At 37.3% G+C, this 21556-nt stretch overlaps 1 protein-coding gene across 1 annotated transcript; it reads left to right on the forward strand.

Annotated features, from left to right (window-relative positions):
- Positions 1-1100: 1100 nt before the first annotated feature.
- LOC120096723 (ferritin light chain 1-like) lies at positions 1101-1609 on the forward strand. The gene is made up of 2 exons (XM_039092917.1): positions 1101-1112; positions 1193-1609. Exons 1-2 carry the CDS (start codon positions 1101-1103, stop codon positions 1607-1609), a joined length of 429 nt encoding a protein of 142 aa, XP_038948845.1.
- Positions 1610-21556: the final 19947 nt, after the last annotated feature.

Below are 21556 nucleotides of genomic sequence, written 5' to 3' on the forward strand. Positions count from 1 at the left end.
CCTCTCCTTCTCTATATGGAATTTCTGAGTTCCTGAAATCAGTAGGAATTCTAAAAACTTTCTTGCTGTATTCCCATAGGCCTTCTACAGAAATTGTAATTATTCATTTGCTGACTTACGTTCTTGTGTGAATAAAGAATTTAGAAGACTCTTAGACATGTTTTGTCATTTTTTTATTTTGTGATTTTTGTGTTACCATTCAAAGTTACATTTAATTATTATAATAGTATAGTTTTGTTACTCAACAATGAAGGCTTACTCATCAGTACACATTACAAGAATAAAATTAAAATTAGAAGAATTCAAATCAATTAAAAGACACACTGAGAATGAATCCACAATATCTCTCATATTTTAAGAATGAATACCTGCAAGCATTTCCTTCATGAGAAAAAAAATTGAGGGGAAATAGCTCATATATGGACCCATTACATGGTTTGCAAAACCAACCACCTGTAACCAGTGATAATAATAAAACAAAAGGAAATAAAAGGATAGTTTGGTCACAGTTTAAATCCTCGCCGTACATCAGTTATGCTCCTTTAAAACTTTTAAACTACTTGAGATTCGACATCTTTATCACCAAAGTATGACTGAGATATTTTTCCTCATAAATTCTTTTCAAGGTTAATTCAGTAGAGCAGTACAACAGAAAATGTATTGATACTAGAAGATACACTATGGAAACACTGGAAACCTGGAGATATTGGTATATCACATTTCTGGTGGCAGCAAGAAAGTCCTCTACAAAGACAAGTCAAAGGTATTAAAGGTTTATAATATGTCATAGTGTGAAAGTCGTCCAACTCAGCAGAAAAGTCATGATGAGCTTGAAGCAGTTGTCAACATTGCTTCCACAGTCAAGAAGCTTGGAGGTCCCGTGGATCTGTGTCTTGCTTCAACAGTGTTTGGATGGAATGGACCCGGGGACTCCCACTTTATTAGCTTCCAGCCACCTTACAAGTCTCTCAAGTTGCAGCGTCGGGGACCATCTCCTTGGAGTGTTCTGCTGCTAGGATGAGCCAGCACCATCTTCACGGTTAGCCCCATACTCTGGAACAGCCGTGTCCTTTCGGATTCGTCAGAATTCTTCCACCGGAATGGAAGCTTCGGTGAACTGCCTGATCGACTTGCACCTGAGGGCCTCCTACACCTACCTTACTCCGGGCTTCCTTTTTGATCGGGATGAAAGGGCGTAGGCCACTTCTTCCATGAATTGGCCAAGGAGAAGCGCGAGGGCACAGAGGGCACAGAGCATCTCAAGTCAAAGACTGATTGCGGGGTTACACTCTTCCAGGGTGTGCAGAAGCTGTCTCAAGATGAATGGGGTACAACCCCGGTTGCCATAGAAGCTGCATTGACCCTCAAGAAGAACCTGAACCAGGCCCTCTTGATTCTGTATGCCCTGGGTTCTGCCCACACAGGCCCTCATCTCTGTGACTTCTTGGAAAGCCACTTCCTGGATAAGCAGGTGAAGCTCATCAATAAGATGGGCAACCACTTAACCAACCTCCCTAGGCTAGCAGGGTCTCAACCAGCACAGACTGGCATGCACCAGGTATCTCTGGGCGAGTATCTCTTTGAGAGTCTCACTCTCAAGCACAACTAGGCCTCTGCGCCTTCCAAGAGACTCCCTCCTCTGCATCTCACTAGTCAGCTTCAGGACCTCCACCTGGACGAACCTATCAAGCTACGAGGCAGCTTTGTAACCACCCTGGAGCATCTCCCAAATCTTAGACCAAGTAAAAGTAAAGCATTTTGAAACAGAAAAAAAAAGCTATTTGAAGGCAAGACAAGTAGCTTATACTAGCATGATCAGGTTGGGCTTTCTTCACTGACATTTCCTAAGCAATCACTGTATAGGACTATGCATCATAGCTCTTAATATTTATATGAAAACTACAGTAAGTAGTAATTTAATGTTTTCAGAAATTAAGATTGGAGAACTTAAAAATATTACCCCAAAAACTCACTGAGAAGTTCATTCAGAGACAGCCTTTTCTAACTCTAAGTTGTCTGCTTTGATACATTAAGTATTGTATTTTCATTTCACCTATGATCATGTTTAATTATATTTTCTTCTTTTGAAAATAAATTACTGGAGTCAATATGTTCATAATTAGAAATACCTTAGGACAATTGTTAGCGAATGAAATTGCTTTCTCACGGTTCTGGATGCTGGAAAGCCCAAGATAAAAATGTTTTCATCTTGGATGATCACTTGCTAAGGCCTGCATGGAACAAATGGGGAAGAAAAAAATGAATAAATCTCAGTTACTTCCTTCTAATCCTTTTGCTAGGCAATTGCCCATTTATGAAGCCAAAGCCATTATGACTGACATTAGTTAATAAAAATATAAAAATCCCCTTACTCTCAATACCATTTCAATGGAAATTGAGTTTCAATGTGAATTTTAGTACTGCTCTCCACACACTCACTCTCTGAAAAATTTTATCATCCTATTTCACAGGTAATATGCATAAGGGTCTTGTTCAAAACATAGCATGTACTTTTCAGTCTTAGTCATGAAATTAATATAAAATAAAATTAAGCCAAAATAGATTGCATAGATTTTTTTGCTGATAAATATGAAAAATAGATATAATGAATATAGACTTTCATTGTACATTCTAAAGTATGTTATAATCTATACAGAGACTTAGGAGAGTGCCTGAAATGCTTTATTTACAATGTTTATATTGATTTATTAAAGCATAATTAGAAATGATGAATTTGTGTGATGTGTTCTTCTCTTTATTACTATGGATTCATTTATGGGCAACCACAGGATCACTGTGTTTGTGGTGGTTTGAATATGCTTGGCTCAGGGAGTGGCACTATTAGGAGTTGTGGCCTTGTTGGAGTGGGTGTGGCCTTTTTGAAAAAATGTGTCATTATAGGTATGTCATATTTTCCACCATGAAGATAATGGACTAAACCTCTGAACCTGGAAACCAGCCTCATTTAAATGTTGACCTTATAAGAGTTGTCTTGGTCATGGTGTCTGTTCACAGCAGTAAAACCCTAAGCCAGTGTTCTTCCCTCATCTCGAATAAATATGTCCTAAATTTCCAGTTCATGGACAAGGAAAATATTAGCATCTTGTTGATTTGGAAAGACAAGTCCTCTCCCCCTAAATAATGCAGCCTACATTCCTAGCACCAAGAATAGCATATTAAATCTATCACATCAATAGGCTAGACATCAGGAAAATCCATGTGTCAACAGTTAGGTAAAGAGAAAATCTGGTAATCTCCTCTCAGGAAATTAAATGGGATTCTCTGTAGAATGTCATACTTGGAATGTAGGAACGTCATTAAAATAAACAAGCTTCATAAAGTGAAACTGAAAATGAAATGTAATTACGAAAACTGTATCTGAGGGTTTTGGGATTTAAAATATAAAATGCATGTAGATCTTAGTTATAAACCTATGGAAATCCAGTGTAACAATATTATTTCCTTACATTATTTTTCACTAAGAATTGTTAATACCTTTGTCACTGATTTCTAAAAGTAAAATAATGTAACTACCAAGTGAATTCCATCATAAATCTACTCTAAAACATAAAACAAAGATGATGTGATGTAGCAGCCTTTTATGTACATTTTAAAAATAGTGAACTAGATGCAACACTCTTCAAGGCCGAAGCAAGCTTTCATAGGTTTTATATTTTCTATGACATCATATTCAGTCTGGACTGTGGGTAGAACTGAGCCAAATGTTTTCCATTTAAAGCTGGCCACAGCAAAGATTTCAGTGCTGCCCAATGACCTGGAAGTGCGTTATGGGCAAAAGCTCAAGGAAAGCTTATAAAAGAGGCACCTGTGGTTTTTAAATTAAGCCCATTTGCTGTAATTAGCTGGCTTTATTTTTAATAAGTCAACCTTCTCCATTGTTTTTTAAATCATCCCTGTGGTGGTCATAAACACCATGCAGTTTTAATGGGAAGGATTTTGTTTCTTAAAACCCCAGGTGACTTGAATTAAATCACGATGGCCAGTACAAAGGGGGTTGGAGAGAAAGAAGAAATCATGGACACTGGTGAACTCAACTCCCATTATGAGCGACTCAATCCAAGTGAACCTGACTAAAATGATTTCAGTCTGTCCTGTAGTTTGTCTGTGGATTTGCTTTTCCACTGGCAGCTGATTCAGAGCCTTGTTTCCCCTTCACGATAGCCTACTATTCTGTAGACTGAACTTCTTAAGACTAACTGTACATGCCAGAGAAATATTTTCTGACAGAAAATTTCAGGGAAAGAATGTAGTCACCAAATTATTTAAATTTATTATTTAATCGTGGCCAAAGACATGAACTACAGTGTAAAATGTTTACATATTTTACAAACCTATAGTCCCTACAAGTTACTGATGCTTTAATTCATTCTAGTTCTGCTATAACATCATCACTCCTAAAATTCACCAAGCAATATTTTACAGATTTAGATAAACATGTTTTACACCTGCTATTTTTGCTTGAAGTTAGTCAGAAAGCCAGAACTTTTCAACACTTTTTGTACCAGAACAGAACTTTGTGGAGTTTTATCATGGGCAACTTTATTGGAAAAAACTACATAATTTTAATTTTTAATACAGAATTTCAAGACCCCATTGAAAGGCAGTGCTACGCTTCAGAAAAACTGAGACCCACCTTGATCTTGGAAGTGCCTGCTAGATGTAAGAACAGTATCATCGATGATGAGTTTGGCATTGTAGTTGGTTTCTTCCTTGACGTTGCTATGCAGCTGACTGTCTGATGCAGCCCTGTATGAGTGCCCACAGGTCTAGAAAAATGTGGAAATTATCACAGACAAATTGTGTTTTACCACTAAAATTATGTGACTAACCCCACAATTGATCAAACTCTTCAAAACAATGTCAGATCTGACCAATAAACATGAAGAGAGACAAGGGAAGCTTGACTTCAGGAATGCTGCATCCGGAACATTGAGAGTCACATCACAGATAGTCGGAAAGAAATGAAAACAACTTAAATTTAAAGATAAGTAGATGTATAATGCAAAGTAGATTTGCTTAAAATTTTATAGGGAATAGTTTGGGATGACTCACAAAGTTGAAAGCACCTTACGGTGTAGCAATTTTATCTCCACTATATACCCTAAAGAAGACCACACTTCTAAGCATAAAGAGAAGCTGGTGGTAGTGTTGTTAGTGGTGATGGCGGTGCTGGTGCTGGTGCTGGTGCTGGTGCTGGTGCTGGTGCTGGTGCTGGTGCTGGTGGTGTCAGGGGCAGGTGGTGGTAGTGGTGGTGGTGATGGTGGTGGTGTTGGTGATGGTGGTGATGGTGGTGATGGTGGTGGTGGTGGTGATGGTGGTAGCAGTGGGGGTGGTGGTGTGCTGCTGGTGCTGCTGGTGGAGGTTGTGGGAGTAGGAGTGGTGGTGGTAGGAGTTGGCACGGTGATGATGATGATGGTGCTACTGGTGGTCATGGTGGTGCTGGTGGTGTTGGGAGTGGTGGTGGTAGTTAAGTAGCTTGAATGAGTTAACAAAGCAGCCTGGTTTGAAATAGCAATTTACTGGGGCAACACATATATTATTGACAATAAAATGAATAAAACATTTGTAATATTGTTACAAAATAACATACAACACATCTATAAAAATGACTAACTAGAGCTTCATACACTACAATGCATTAACTATAAAACATAAAATTTAGGATACAAATTATATATATATATATACATATATATATTACAGTTCCTTTATGGAAAATATTTTAGAAGTAGTTATGTCATTTTAATGGAATATATGTACTTGATAAATTATACATAACAATGACAGAACATTTTTATGAGGTTAAAAATGAATGACTACTAATGTTGGAACATTTCTTGATATACAGAGAGGGTTCTGACTAGTAGAATACAAAATAGGCTTCTAAAGTGTAGATTTATGCCAGAGATTAATGCTATCTTGTTATACTGCCTTTTACATACAAAGACAGTGTTTCTGAGTGCATAACTTTATTCTCAGTTCTTACATGAAGCAACAGTACTACTACACAGATAGAGCAGGACTTCCTTTTTATCTTTTTAACTGTATATGCAAATATTCATATGTGTCTAGGCATAAATTATACTTTGATAGTTAAATTTATTCATACTGGGCTTAACATTTTCTCATGGATACATGAGATACACACATATACATATATAAAGTAAATATTCTAAACCAGATATTTGTAGTATGTAGTAGAGACCCTGATTTCCTAAGGGTTGATTTTGATTTGGGTGAGGCGCATGTAGTGTTGGGTAGCATGAAGCTTACTATGAAGACCAGGCTAGCCTTGAACTTATAGAACCCTATCTCTACCATTGAAGTACTAAGATTAAGGCATGCAACACTAGAGCCATAACTTCTTTATATTTGGGGCAAAAAAGCATAATTCTCAACCCAGAAACCATGTCATAGAAAGTAAGAGCTGTGGTTGAGTTGAAAAGGTTCTGTTTGTATAGTATTGTAATGTATTGTATTGCATTTGTATTGACAATGAAACAATAAACAGATAAATGTTTACTTACACATTTTCTCTAATTATGGATATGATCAGTTATCTGAATTCTACAACAAACAAGCGAGAAACTATGAGTGTTAAAATGAGAAATTGCGTCTCAAAAGAAACTGATGAGCATAATGTAGTCAGAATTTAGCTCCGTCTGACAACCCCGATGGTTCTATTTTCATTTTACATGGAGTCTTTAGCATTGTACTTTCTAAGTTCCCCAGGCTTATTTCAGAAGTCTGATCACAGAAAGAGGCATCTCACTTCACCCTTAGTCCACCAGAGTATAAAACCAAGACCCACTAGTCAATCAAATATATCTAATCTACATGGTCAGTGCTAGGAAACACAACCTCGACGCTCGGGCTTGTTTGATCATTTTCCTAAATGTTAGGGGTTAGTAGTCTCCTTTTAAAGAAACTTCACATTTTTAGTAGGGAAAAGTATCTTCTCCAAAGTTACATATTGGATGTCCATAAATACAGAGCTAAACTATATGTCTGTAAATACAGAGCTAAAATAATTCATACTTGAAGGACTAGATGTGAAGATTATCATTTTCTAATTAGACAGTTTTTCCTACTCCTTGTAAACAGATGTACATAAGGGATAGCAGAATAAGAAAAGTAAGGCCAGTAAATACCAAGAAGAAAACCACAACCCTCCTTTTTTCCAGGGAGCATACACCTATTACTTTATAGGCTAAAACTAACTTTTCTAATAATAGAGAGCTGTCTTAAGTGATCCATTTTCATATTGTAATATCATAACAAGGAAAAGGTTTCATTCCTCTCTAAGTATAAATCAATAAAGGATCTAATGCACAGAACTCCAGAGTAACTAAAATCTGTTGCACGATTTCCCTGCAGGTACCCATGAAAAGAAACATACCCCAGTTGAATGAAAACTCCTCACTAGGCTTGAAAACACAGACCTGAAATTTCAACTACTTGAGAGGCTGAGACAGAAGGAACAAAAATGCAAAGCCAGACTAGGCAACTTAGCAAAAACCTGTCACACAATTAAAACCAAAAAAATCTAAGGGCCCACTACAGCTCAGTAGGAGAGCCCTTGCCCAGCACACGTGAGTCCTGGTCCAACCTTCAGTAAAAGAAACAACGTTAAAAGACGAAGAAGAAAAAGTGACAAAGGGAAGAAAGGAGAGGAAGGAGAAAACAGGAGAAAAAGGGAAAAAAGCAAATCACGCAAGACAGAAAAATTAGCATTCAATTTATAATTTCAAAAGAAAAATAGGCCAGGAGTAATAGAAACTTAATTTAAAAATTTAAGCACACAAAAGGCAAGCTATCTACTTGTGATTCCAGATTTCTGTGATTCCAGATGAGAGAAATGGTTTGGGATTGTCGGTTGAACCAAGAAAGATGAGTATTTCCTCACTACAAATTCTCTTATCCTCCTTTCCAATATGTAAATAGTTGTTTTTATACAGTGTGCAATTTTTCTCTGGTAATGTTTTATCTCCACACATGTGTGGTTTGCAGAAGAACCCCAGTTTATCTGGATGAGAAAGGTCAGAGGCTGCTTATTCGCCCCCTTAATTGTAATTATGAAAGGCATACCCATAATATCATTCGGCAGAGATACTTTGAGCCTTTTGATGTAGAGCAGAGTCAGATGCTCTAATCCTCAACTTGATGAAAGGTAGGTGATGAATATGACCACAGTCAGTTCGTAGTTCTGTCCTGTGAGAAGCTCGTGATATCTATCTCCTTATGGTCAAGTGTGACAGTACCAGCTGTTGAGCTGTTCTCGGCTTATTTTGCACATGAAGCATGCAGATGTACCTTCTTCAGGCTTCTTAGACACAAAATCCATTTTCAATAATGTAAGAGTTTATTTGGACACCAGGAAGCAAATATGTACCTCTGATAACAGTAATTTATACAAGCTCCATTGATGGACACTTTTGTGTTCTTACTTATCACTGTGGAAACAAGGATAAGAGAGTTGAACTACTCATTGTCAGCAAAAACCAGCAAAAACATACAGAAGAAGAAGCTGGTTTCAGTCTCATTTCTGTGACTTCAAAATTGGAGTTCTTAAGGGTTACTAAAATACTACTTGAGGAATGCTGCTTCAAATAATCAAGATGAGTTTCTGGTCCATGTAATTTTCTTCCTTACTTTCTAACAGTTTTAGTGTTAACTGGGCTTCTATAAAATTAAAATTAATATCTGTGAGAAGGCTCTGTAAAGTATTGCACACAATATAAATGTCAAAATTTCTAGTATCTACATGCTTGGCTATAACAGGATTCGGAGAAAAAAATGTATCAAGATAGATAAGGGTGAAATTTATTATTTGCAAAGCCAAAAAGATCTTTTTAGTACTATCCCACATTCTCTCTCTCTCTCTCTCTCTCTCTCTCTCTCTCTCTCTCTCTCTCTCTTTCTCACACACACACACACACACACACACACACACACACACAAACACCTGCACATTCATACACACACGCGCGAACACTCCCTTTGATCAAGTTGACTTTGATCAACCTTCAGGAAAACCAGACATAATCCAAACTATTATCTTGAACATGAATAAAAAACCATCTCTCCAGGCTACAACCATGAATATATAAGTGTTATTAATGACTGCAAATGCCTTGAAATTGTCGAATAAAACCAAGGTATCTTTCAATCTATGATAGATTAATTGAACTTAATAAGGTGGGATTGAAAAAGCCACTGTAACTCATTGCTCCTACAACTGCGAGTGCATCTAAGTGTGATGTATAGTATCGTATGGCTGTACTTTAGTTAAGGATCTTGTTATTAAATTACCTTGAAACATCAATGCTGGAGGTTATAGAGCTCATTTGCTATTTATCTGTGTTCTAAAATGGAAGGTCACCTTTTCTTTGAACATTTCATTTTTATATTTTGCAAGTGCCTGCGGCTAATGATACTAACCTTAAAATAATGGGATGGAGCCACTAAATGAAACAATAGCAACCAATCCCTACAAACATATGGAGGAATTAAAAATGTTGAAAAAAATTGATTGATTGCCTAAATTACACCTTATCATCCAGGAACTAGTGAGAATAAATTAGCTATATGGTGAGGGCCTGCTGCTGTCTTTCCTGGTATGCTAGTTAGTACCCTCAGAAGCAACATTGTTCATTTGTTTGCAAAATGCCACTGACACATACATTAGCCCTCATGGTGGGTTAAGACAACCATCTATCTTCTTAAAATAGTGTAAGTTTCCCAAAGAGTTAGTTTCTCTTATCTTTCCCCTGAGAGAACTTCCGGTACCGAACAACTGGATGGTTCCTGGCACACATTTCTGAACATGTGCTGTTCCCTTTTTAGTTCCTTTCTGAGTCAATTTCGAGCATTTATAACAGAACTGCCCAAATACTATTTGAGAATTTCTGGAAGAGAATGCAGGAAGAATAAAAAACAGAAATTAGAAAAGTATAATCAATGTTTCTACCCTCAGCTTTTACCATGTTTTATGTATATGGGAGTTCTGGTAGATATGACGATCAGAAGAGGGTATTGGATCCCCTGTAACTGGAGTCACAGATGGTTGTCAGTCACAGTGTGATTGCTGGGAACTGAACTTCAGTCCTCTGCAAAAGTTGCAAGTGTTCGTAAACACTGAGGGATCTCTCCATCACCCCCCTAATCCTTTACCATTATTCTAGACATAAGAACTCTGAGTAGGAGAAGTAGTTGTTTTCATAGAATGGGGAGCAAATAGAAATACTCAGATTAAAATGAAACAGTGACAACTAGAATATTACACAATATTTATTATCTAAGTGTGTCTAAGACAGAATTATACTACATGGTAAGTATTTGACACTTATTTTACAATCCTTAAAACTAAATTTCACTGGGCTTTTGTGGCACATTATCATTTTTTTTTTACAAAAGAACGAAAGGAGAAATTAACTTTTGCATATCAGTACACTCAAATATTGTCATCCCTACATTGCCCGCAGGAACACTTATGATTCGGTCTACCTGAATAAACCAGGATTATCTAATTCTACGCTCAGTTAATTAGCAGAACACAGGCATACATGATATGTAGATATATATCATATATATAATTAATATACATATCATATATAATTAATATATTAATTACATTTATTATAAAAATTATAATCAGTATAATTTTAAGCAGCAATTAGATATGAACATAGTCTTCTCTTATGTTCTTGTTTTGTTATTAGTAGTAAATATAATTGTTTATTTCAATGTTTCTAGGTATTTTATGTGTGTGTAATTTTAAACCTGTCATTATCATCCCCTAAAACAGAAGAGACATGCAATAAGTTTATTATTAATGATATTGTCAACATTGTCCAAAAGATCATGTGTATCCATAACTATAATCAAGAATGAGAACAATTAAAAACAAATTGATCCTATAATGCATATACACACACGTTTCTCCCATCATTGCCTTCTGATTATGCAGCATAAATCATTTCTGTAGACTGTGTAGTATATATGGGATTTAAGTAATATAGAAATTCTTAAGATATACAAGAGGCTATGAGTAGGCTACAATATGTGTGCCACTTCAGTTAAGGGAATTAAATGCTCATGGATATTTTACCCGGAAAGAGATTAGAACCAAATTGAATTATATTGAAGCAAAACTTATTTTCCATTTATGATTCACATATGATTTTATGTAAAATTAAATCATTCAAATTCCTTAATTAATACAAATGAGATATTAGTATGTTTCACATAGTACATAATTCAGAAGAACTTCAGAGTGTAGCGCAAGTTATGTTTGTGTGGGTGTGTTGGTGTGTCTTGGTTCTTGCAGCCTGACTCATTTTTTTAATTTTTTAAAACTTTATACATATACACAGTGTATCTTAATCCTATCCAAGCTCCTATCATTTCGACATCTCAACTTCCTTTTTCCATTATTTTTAAAGTTAGTGCTCCAGCTATGAATATGATGTGGGGCCATTGACTAGGACATGAGGAACATCACCTAAAACATTGATTGTCTCTCCCTCCAGAACCATTGTGATGGATTGAATATGCTTGGCCCAGGCAGTGTCACTATCAGAAGGTGTGGCCCTGTTGGAATAGGTGTTTTTCTGTGGGTATGAGCTATAAAATATTCACTCTAGCTGCCTGGAAGTCAGTCTTCCACTAGCAACCTTCAGTAGAAAATGTAGAACTCTCAGCTCTGCCTGCATGCATGTTGCCTGCCTAGATGCCACCAAGCTTGTACCTTGATGATAATGGACTGAAACTCTGAACCTTTAAGCCAACCCCAAATATATCTTGTCCTATATAAGACTTGCCTTAGTCATGGTGTCTGTTTACAGCAGTAAAACCCTAAGAGAAAAGTTGGTACCAGGGACTGGGGGATTGCTATGATAAGCCTTACTATGTGTTTCTTTGGAAGAATGTGGATTTGGAAAGTCATGGAATGATTTAAGTAGAGTTTAATGGGCCATCCTAGTAAAAATATGAATGACAGTGGTGCTGAGGGTCATACAAAAGGTATAGGCCTACTGGCTCAAGAGATTTCAGTGGGGAACAACTTTAATAGGTGACTGAAAGACTGTTTTTATGACGTTTTGATGAAGAACATGACTGCTTTTTGTCAATGTCTGAAAAAACTACCTGAGAGTAAGGTAAAGAGATTTATATGCATTGTATCAACAAAGACAGTTTCACAAAGGCCCAACAGAGACTTTGTTCTCTGGTTAAGTCTGATGAAGAGCATTTTGAACAAACACAGCAAGCCGAGAAAGGAAAAAGATAAAATATACACTTTTAGTATTAAATGAATACCAGGAAGTGAAATGGATCAGAATCCTGCATTCCAGGATATTAAATTGAATTAAGAGAGTAATTAAGTAACCTTTTGGCAAGATTTCACCCAGCTAAATTTAGGTTCAGGCATGGTAGTACAAGACTTTAATCCCAGGAAGCCAAGACAAGCAGATATCTGAGTTCAAGACCAGCCTACAACAGAGCAAGTTCTAGGTGAAGAAAAACTTAAATCCAGGCTTGGTGGACCACACCTTTAATCTCAGTGTTTAGGAAACAGGTCTGCAGATCTCTTGTTCTGGATCAAGTTTTAGGACAGCCAAGCTTAGGCAACGAAGGAGTTGGAAAACAGAAAGTTGGTGATACTTTAATAAAACAAGGGTGCCATGTTCCAACTTCTGTAAGCAGCAGAACTTGGGCGATTAGGCCATGTGGCTCTGACTTTAGAGAAAAACAGAAGGGACTAGTGGGACAATTGATGCTGGTAAGCTGGAGCTAAGAAATTAGCAATGATTAAGAAGAGGCCAGCATCCCTGAGGTGAAATCATCTAGGATGTGTTTTCTAAGAACACAAAGAAGCTGTGTTCAAGAGATAGCCAAATTTATACCTCGTGTTGCAGCTGAACTTGGTAATATGTAAGAGTCTCCCAGGTGATATTTGTTTTGAAGGTATGAAGGGGTCTTGAAGACCAGTTGAGGCTTGGCACTGTGAGAGGCCATGGACAGTCATTGGTGAATGTGCAGCTTCACTTGCAGTTGATGGTTCAGGACCTAAGGGGTCATGCAAACAATTTGAGGTTTGGTCCCAAGAAGAGATCTTCTGAGAGGCTACTGCTGAAGCCTAATTGCAACAGAAAACTCCAGTGTACTGGAGATGCCAATACCATGGGCTGATCACCAAGAACAGCAGCAGTGGAATGGATCAACCTGAGCTTAGAGAGCTAGACTTGGAGAAGTAACACCAGCCCTTTGGAGGAACTCAGAAGATCATGTGTGGATCCCAGACATTGAAATAAGACACTGTAACATTGAAGTTGCCTTGGAGACCCCAAGATGTTCAAGATGCCAGAGCTATAGTTTATCTGCTGAGCAAAGATGCTAATAGGGAGTAAAACCAGCCCAGGAGAAAGAAGTTTGTTATCCTCAACAAAGATAAAAATGAGTTAGAGATCTAAAGACTGCATAGACATCACTTGAGATTTTTATACAGATACAGAGAGCGAATTATGGGTATAGGTGATATAAAAATAGATACATAGATCTGTGTATGAGAAATAGTAATGGAAATATAAGACAATTTATAGACTGAAACTTTCATATACATCTTTTCAATATGACTATATATATACACATATGTATGTATATAAAATCTGTTACAACAGTTATATACTATATAAAAAGTCTCAATTCCAAACAAAAGCCAATTTCTTATAACAATATATAATACATTTTTAGGGCTAAAATAAAGCACTAAGATGATTAGATACATCCTTTAACCAGGTGCTAAGTGGTGTTTACTGAAAATGTATTTTAAAATCTGAAGTCAGAACACATGGGCTCCCCAAGATTAAAAAAATGACTGTTCAAAATATAGTCTTTTGAGATTACTTTGCAAAAGTTTTTAATGTTTACAATTAATATTCCAGTATTTATAGTCTTACACAATTTTCCTTTCTCCATAAATGTCTTTAAAAAAACCCTGTGTGACTGAGTTGTTACCTTTAAAAATGTTTAATTTCACGGAGAGAAAACACTGAAACTCATACAGTCATTATAAACAGCTGGGAGTGAGGTACAGTGTGTTGTTATAGCCAGCTTCCTCTTTGAAAAAAGGCATTGCATGGAAAACTCTTTAAAATAAACAATCTTCAGTTTATAAAAGCAAACCCGAACTTTGCAGCCTTGTTTTGGTGGTACGTGGAATTACAATTACATTAGATTAAATAAAATATAGGAAAGCAGCAACACAGTAACTTTACTTTTTCTTTCCAGTACTTTCCTCAAGCACAAAATCAACTTTTGGTAATATAAGTAGTATATAGCCTAGAGAAACACATATTATGCTGTCAAAGAGGATTAAGATAGATGAGGACTCATCCTGACTCCTGGGGGTCCACCTTTATCACTTAGAGTAGCTGGAGGGATAAAGTACAAAGTTATTACCCAGGACCATTCCAATTTTTATGTTGGTTGGTACTTTCCCCTCTCCCTGTTACCGCTGATGAGACAAAAGTCTCACACTGAGTAGTGGAAGTTTGATTCACAATGAACAAACTATAAATGGGTTGTTTTGGCTGAATTCAGGATCCTTCAGAATTCAGCACTTCAAGGGAACATGGGATAAAATTAAAATTGAAGGACAGTTTGAAGAGTGAGGGTCTTCACAAATGCAAACTTATTAGCCACGGATGAAGTGGAGGGCTATGTTTGGCAAGAGAATATAATTACACATGAGTCAAATTATCTGCATTCTATATGTTTGTTTTATTAACAGGAATTGAGTGAGTCTGTTCTTTCTCATCTCCTTTTCTGTCACAACCAGGTAGCATTAAAATACTGTATTTCTCAACAAACAAAAGATCTAAGCTTTTAGCCTGAGGATGTGGCATAGTCTCCCCATGGATGTCATCAGCCAGACAGCAAAAGATTAAATCCCCTCTGTGATTTGGATTTGATCACTTGATTTTCTGAGGTGTGAGTTCCTCAGATAGCACTAATCTAAGAATTAAAACATGTATGCTTTCTCCCAATTCAGTGTTCACATATAACGAATGCTCTTTCTATGCATGGCAACTGCTTACCTCATCTACAATATATTTTGGTGAATACTGAAATTTGATGAGTACTGTTAGCAATGTCTCAATCTAATCAGGTTGATTAGAACCTTCTCCCATTCATTGTTCTTGTAGCAGATACAGTCATGTGTACCATGGTGATGGAGAGTACGTTTTGAAAGGCGGGCTGTGACACTTCAGCACTGAGTGACCTGAAGTATAAACTAGTAAATTATATATTCATTCAAATAAAACAGGTAATACCTGTGAAATTATGAATGCAAATGACAACCACATAGTCATATTTATATCTTAATCATGAATCAATAGTTTAAAACTTCCCTGTGAAATTTTTTTTTAATTCACAATGCTAATGAATTCTAGAGCCCTCTCACCTGGATCACAGAAAAGAAGAAATACCTAACACCATCAGTGGCAACATCACTAGTGTCTCATCTAACCATTCGATGAATCTGTAGGCACTCCTCGGCATACTCTTCGCTGTTTGACACAGCCCACTCTGATTGTCCAGATCTACTCCCTCAACATGCATTGTACCAACTTGCCTATGAGTAATTCCACATGCTCTGCAATTGGGTTCATTCATAGCTTATCTGGCCACTAGCAGTGATGATCCCAACTCACTGTCCCAGGTTAACAGGGTTCTAAATTCTGTGGTCTCATTAATCCTTTCGTAGTCAGATAAATAGAAAGATAGAAAGATAGATAGATGATATATACATAGATAGATAGATAGATAGATAGATAGATAGATAGATAGATAGATAGTAGATAGATATAGAGTATATAGATATCTATGTAGGCATTATATATGTATATATATGTATATATGCTAAATATATGGCCAGGGACTTATTAGAAACTAAAATCACAATTAAAATATTTTGTGAATAACAACACTTATAATATCAAATTAACTCAGGACAGCAGCAAAAAAAACCCTTGTTAAATGAGAATTTATTAATATTCAATAAATTCTGACACTGTGGAAAATACAAATGGATCTGCCTATGTATCCAATTTAGCAAGCTTATAAGACTTTGCCATGAAGAATATTATTGATCATTCTCTTTGGCATTCATTGATTAAAAAGTAGCTATTACCTCTTGGTTTGATATGGCCTTTATCATCTTGAAACATAACTATGGAGACTGACAAGAAATTCTGGCTTTTACTCAATTAACACAATTAGCAGAACAATGCAGCAGACAGCTAAACAGATGTCCATGATGACACATGAAATCCCAGTACCACAGATTCTTGCCCTATGACATGTGGTCCTAAATTTTATGGGGTTTGAGCAAATTGACTGGGGAATAGGAATCCTAGGTGGGGAAGGTACCCAGGAGCTGTCCCATTGTGCAATATCAATGGACTCATTTTTTTTCACAAAACTAGGCTTAGAAGACTTTTCTTTTGCTCTGTTCGTTCCCTTTTTATTGAGGTTGAATAGATCTTTCATTAATGTCTTCCTAGGAAAGCACTGAAACACGGATCAATTACTATATCTAAGTATTTAGTGTCAAAATTTCATAAAAGAACAGCTTTAAAAGCAGTTTCCTTAGGTTATAACAAACTAATAATATTTAAATAGAGAAAACCATGAGACTAAATGTCCTGAGGACATTATTATATCTGTATCATATCCATCGATAACTTACAAATTCTGTACCTTTGTGTTGTCTTGAGATCATATTCTGTTACCTGAGCCCCAGTCATTGAAAATGTTGAAATGCTGGTATGCTGGTTCATGAGAGCTTTGGGCACACAGAGAGAAAAGAACAGATTTCTCAGTACTGAAAAAGCCTCCTTTCTCTCAGTCACCCTCATCTAGGGGCCAATAGTTCATCTCTTTCAGCTTCATGTCAACAAATGTTCTTTCTACCTACTCATAGTTGTAGTTTATGTAACAAGTTTGCTTCAAAGAATCCAGGTATTTTTTTCTTCTAATATCTAATCATAATTATGATAAAGAAAATCAGTAAGGTGTACTTATATTCTTAATGTCAATTGACTAATAAAATGTCTGACAAATGTGCATAACCTGTAGAAACATACATAATTTAGTTTTTAAATTTAAAACTATTTATATATTTATGTATATTTAAAATCCTATGTATATGTAAATATTGTTTTTAAATAATTGCTTTTATTTCTGACATTTTATAATTTTTAGTTGGCATTTCTAGTTTTGTAAAAGTGGAGAAATAAGTCAGAGCTAATCTCCAATCCATATGAGGTAATTATTGTCTTTTATTGATATATATTTTAAATTATTCATTATATATTCCCTCACTGCCCCTCTTGGTAGCCCCTCCCCAAATCTTTACTCCCATCATTCCTTTCTCCTCAGAGAGGGTGATGGTTCCCTCCTGGGTATCCCCTCACCTTGACACTTCAAGTCTCCGTGAAGCTGGACACTTGATCTCCCGCTGGGACCAGACAAGGCAGCTCAGCTAGAAGAATATATCCCAGGTACAGGCAATAGCTTTGGGGATAGCCCTCATTCCAGTTGTTCAAGACCCATATAAAGCCCAAGCTAAACATCTACTACATATGTGTGGGGAGTCTAAGTCCAGCCCATGTATGTTCTTTGGTTGATGGTTCAGTCTCTGACATCCCAAGGATCCAGGATAGTTGACTCTGTTGGTCTTCCTATATAATCCCTATCCCCCTTGCAGCCTGCAATCCCTTCTACTCTTCCATCAGTGTCCCCAAGATCCATTCATTGTTTGGCTGTAGGTTTCTGTATTTGTCTGAGACAGATGCTGGGTAGATCCTCTCAGAGGATAACTTGTTCCTATCTCCAAGCTTAACAGGGTATCATTAATAGTGTTAGGGGTTGGTGCTTTCCCATGGGGTGGGTCTCAAGTTGGACCAATTATTGGTTGGCTAGTCCCTCAGTCTCTGCTCTAGCCCCCATGTCTGCATTTCTCATACACACAATAAATTTTTGGTAGGTTAATGTCTCTATCACTCCAGTGGAGTAATTATGATCTTTTTAAAAAACCCAGGAGAATTGCTCATCTCTTTCATCAAATTACATTGTAGGAGGAAGAAACTTAGTAGGAAAACTTTGACAGAATTAAGATGATAGATTAAGGGGGCTGGAGAGATGGCTCAGAGGTTAAGAGCACTGACTGCTTTTCCAGAGGTCCTGAGTTCAAATCCCAGCAACCACATGGTGGCTCACAACCATCTGTAATGGGATCTGATGCCCTCTTCTGGTGTGTCTGAAGACAGCTAGAGTGTACTCATATACATAAATTAAATAATTCTAAAAAAAAATACTGTTAAAAAAAGATGATAGTTTAAAAAAATCTTTTTTTTACATCTTTTATTGGTTATTTCATTTATTTACATTTGACTTGAGTATTTCTTATTTACATTTCGAGTGTTATTCCCTTTCCCGGTATCCGGGCAAACATCCCCCTCCCCCCTCCCCTTCCTTATGGGTGTTCCCCTCCCAACACTCCCCCCATTGCCGCCCTCCCCCCACCAGTCTAGTTCACTGGGGGTTCAGTCTTAGCAGGACCCAGGGCTTCCCCTTCCACTGGTGCTCTTACTAGGATATTCATTGCTACCTATGAGGTCAGAGTCCAGGGTCAGTCCATGTATAGTCTTTAGGTAGTGGCTTAGTCCCTGGAAGCTCTGGTTGCTTGGCATTGTTGTACATATGGGGTCTCGAGCCCCTTCAAGCTCTTCCAGTTCTTTTCTCTGATTCCTTCAACCGGGGTCCTATTCTCAGTTCAGCGGTTTGCTGCTGGCATTCGCCTCTGTATTTGCTGTATTCTGGCTGTGTCTCTCAGGAGCGATCTACATCCGGCTCCTGTCGATCTGCACTTCTTTGCTTCATCCATCTTGTCTAATTGGGTGGCTGTATATGTATGGGCCACATGTGGGGCAGGCTCTGAATAGGTGTTCCTTCAGTCTCTGTTTTAATCTTTGCCTCTCTCTTCCCTGCCAAGGGGATTCTTGCTCCCCTTTTAAAGAAGGAGTGAAGCATTCACATTTTGATCATCCATCTTGAGTTTCATTTGTTCTAGGCATCTAGGGTAATTCAAGCATTTGGGCTAATAGCCACTTATCAATGAGTGCATACCATGTATGTCTTTCTGTGATTGGGTTAGCTCACTCAGGATGATGTTTTCCAGTTCCAACCATTTGCCTACGAATTTCATAAAGTCGTTGTTTTTGATAGCTGAGTAATATTCCATTGTGTAGATGTACCACATTTTCTGTATCCATTCCTCTGTTGAAGGGCATCTGGGTTCTTTCCAGCTTCTGGCTATTATAAATAAGGCTGCAATGAACATAGTGGAGCACGTGTCTTTTTTATATGTTGGGGCATCTTTTGGGTATATGCCCAAGAGAGGTATAGCTGGATCCTCAGGCAGTTCAATGTCCAATTTTCTGAGGATCCTCCAGACTGATTTCCAGAATGGTTGTACCAGTTTGCAATCCCACCAACAATGGTGGAGTGTTCCTCTTTCTCCACATCCTTGCCAGCATCTGTTGTCCCCTGAGTTTTTGATCTTAGCCATTCTCACTGGTGTGAGGTGAAATCTCAGGGTTGTTTTGATTTGCATTTCCCTTATGACTAAAGATGTTGAACATTTCTTTAGGTGTTTCTCAGCCATTCGGCATTCCTCAGCTGTGAATTCTTTGTTTAGCTCTGAACCCCATTTTTTAATAGGGTTATTTGTTTCCGTGTGGTCTAACTTCTTGAGTTCTTTGTATATTTTGGATATAAGGCCTCTATCTGTTGTAGGATTGATAAAGATCTTTTCCCAATCTGTTGGTTGCCGTTTTGTCCTAACCACAGTGTCCTTTGCCTTACAGAAGCTTTGCAGTTTTATGAGATCCCATTTGTCGATTCTTGATCTTAGAGCATAAGCCATTGGTGTTTTGTTTAGGAAATTTTTTCCAGTGCCCATGTGTTCCAGATGCTTCCCTAGTTTTTCTTCTATTGGTTTGAGTGTGTCTGGTTTGATGTGGAGGTCCTTGATCCACTTGGACTTAAGCTTTGTACAGGGTGATAAGCATGGATCGATCTGCATTCTTCTACATGTTGACCTCCAGTTGAACCAGCACCATTTGCTGAAAATGCTATCTTTTTTCCATTTGATGGTTTTGGCTCCTTTGTCAAAAATCAAGTGACCATAGGTGTGTGGGTTCATTTCTGGGTCTTCAATTCTATTCCATTGGTTTATCTGTCTGTCTCTGTACCAATACCATGCAGTTTTTATCACTATTGCTCTGTAATACTGCTTGAGTTCAGGGATAGTGATTCCCCCTGAAGTCCTTTTATTGTTGAGGATAGCTTTAGCTATCCTGGGTTTTTTGTTATTCCAGATGAATTTGCAAATTGTTCTGTCTAACTCTTTGAAGAACTGGATTGGTATTTTGAAGGGGATTGCATTGAATCTGTAGATTGCTTTTGGTAAAATGGCCATTTTTACTATATTAATCCTGCCAATCCATGAGCATGGGAGATCTTTCCATCTTCTGAGGTCTTCTTCAATTTCCTTCTTCAGTGTCTTGAAGTTCTTATTGTACAGATCTTTTACTTGCTTGGTTAAAGTCACACCGAGGTACTTTATATTATTTGGGTCTATTATGAAGGGTGTCGTTTCCCTAATTTCTTTCTCGGCTTGTTTCTCTTTTGTATAGAGGAAGGCAACTGATTTATTTGAGTTAATTTTATACCCAGCCACTTTGCTGATGTTGTTTATCAGCTTTAGTAGTTCTCTGGTGGAACTTTTGATCACTTAAATATACTATCATATCATCTGCAAATAGTGATATTTTGACTTCTTCTTTTCCGATCTGTATCCCCTTGACCTCCTTTTGTTGTCTGATTGCTCTGGCTAGAACTTCAAGAACTATATTGAATAAGTAGGGAGAGAGTGGGCAGCCTTGTCTAGTCCCTGATTTTAGTGGGATTGCTTCAAGTTTCTCTCCATTTAGTTTAATGTTAGCAACTGGTTCGCTGTATATGGCTTTTACTATGTTCACGTATGGGCCTTGAATTCCTATTCTTTCCAGGACTTTTATCATGAAGGGGTGTTGAATTTTGTCAAATGCTTTCTCAGCGTCTAATGAAATGATCATGTGGTTTTGTTCTTTCAGTTTGTTTATATAATGGATCACGTTGATGGTTTTCCGTATATTAAACCATCCCTGCATGCCTGGGATGAAGCCTACTTGGTCATGGTGGATGATTGTTTTGATGTGCTCTTGGATTCGGTTTGCCAGAATTTTGTTGAGTATTTTTGCGTCGATATTCATAAGGGAAATCTGTCTGAAGTTCTCTTTCTTTGTTGTGTCTTTGTGTGGTTTAGGTATAAGAGTAATTGTGGCTTCGTAGAAGGTATTCGGTAGTGATCCATCTGTTTCAATAAAAAATCAAATCTTAATTAAATCTTTAATATTCCTATACA

Source organism: Rattus norvegicus, chromosome 14, assembly GCF_036323735.1.
Source record: "Rattus norvegicus strain BN/NHsdMcwi chromosome 14, GRCr8, whole genome shotgun sequence".
Lineage (NCBI taxonomy): Eukaryota > Metazoa > Chordata > Mammalia > Rodentia > Muridae > Rattus > Rattus norvegicus.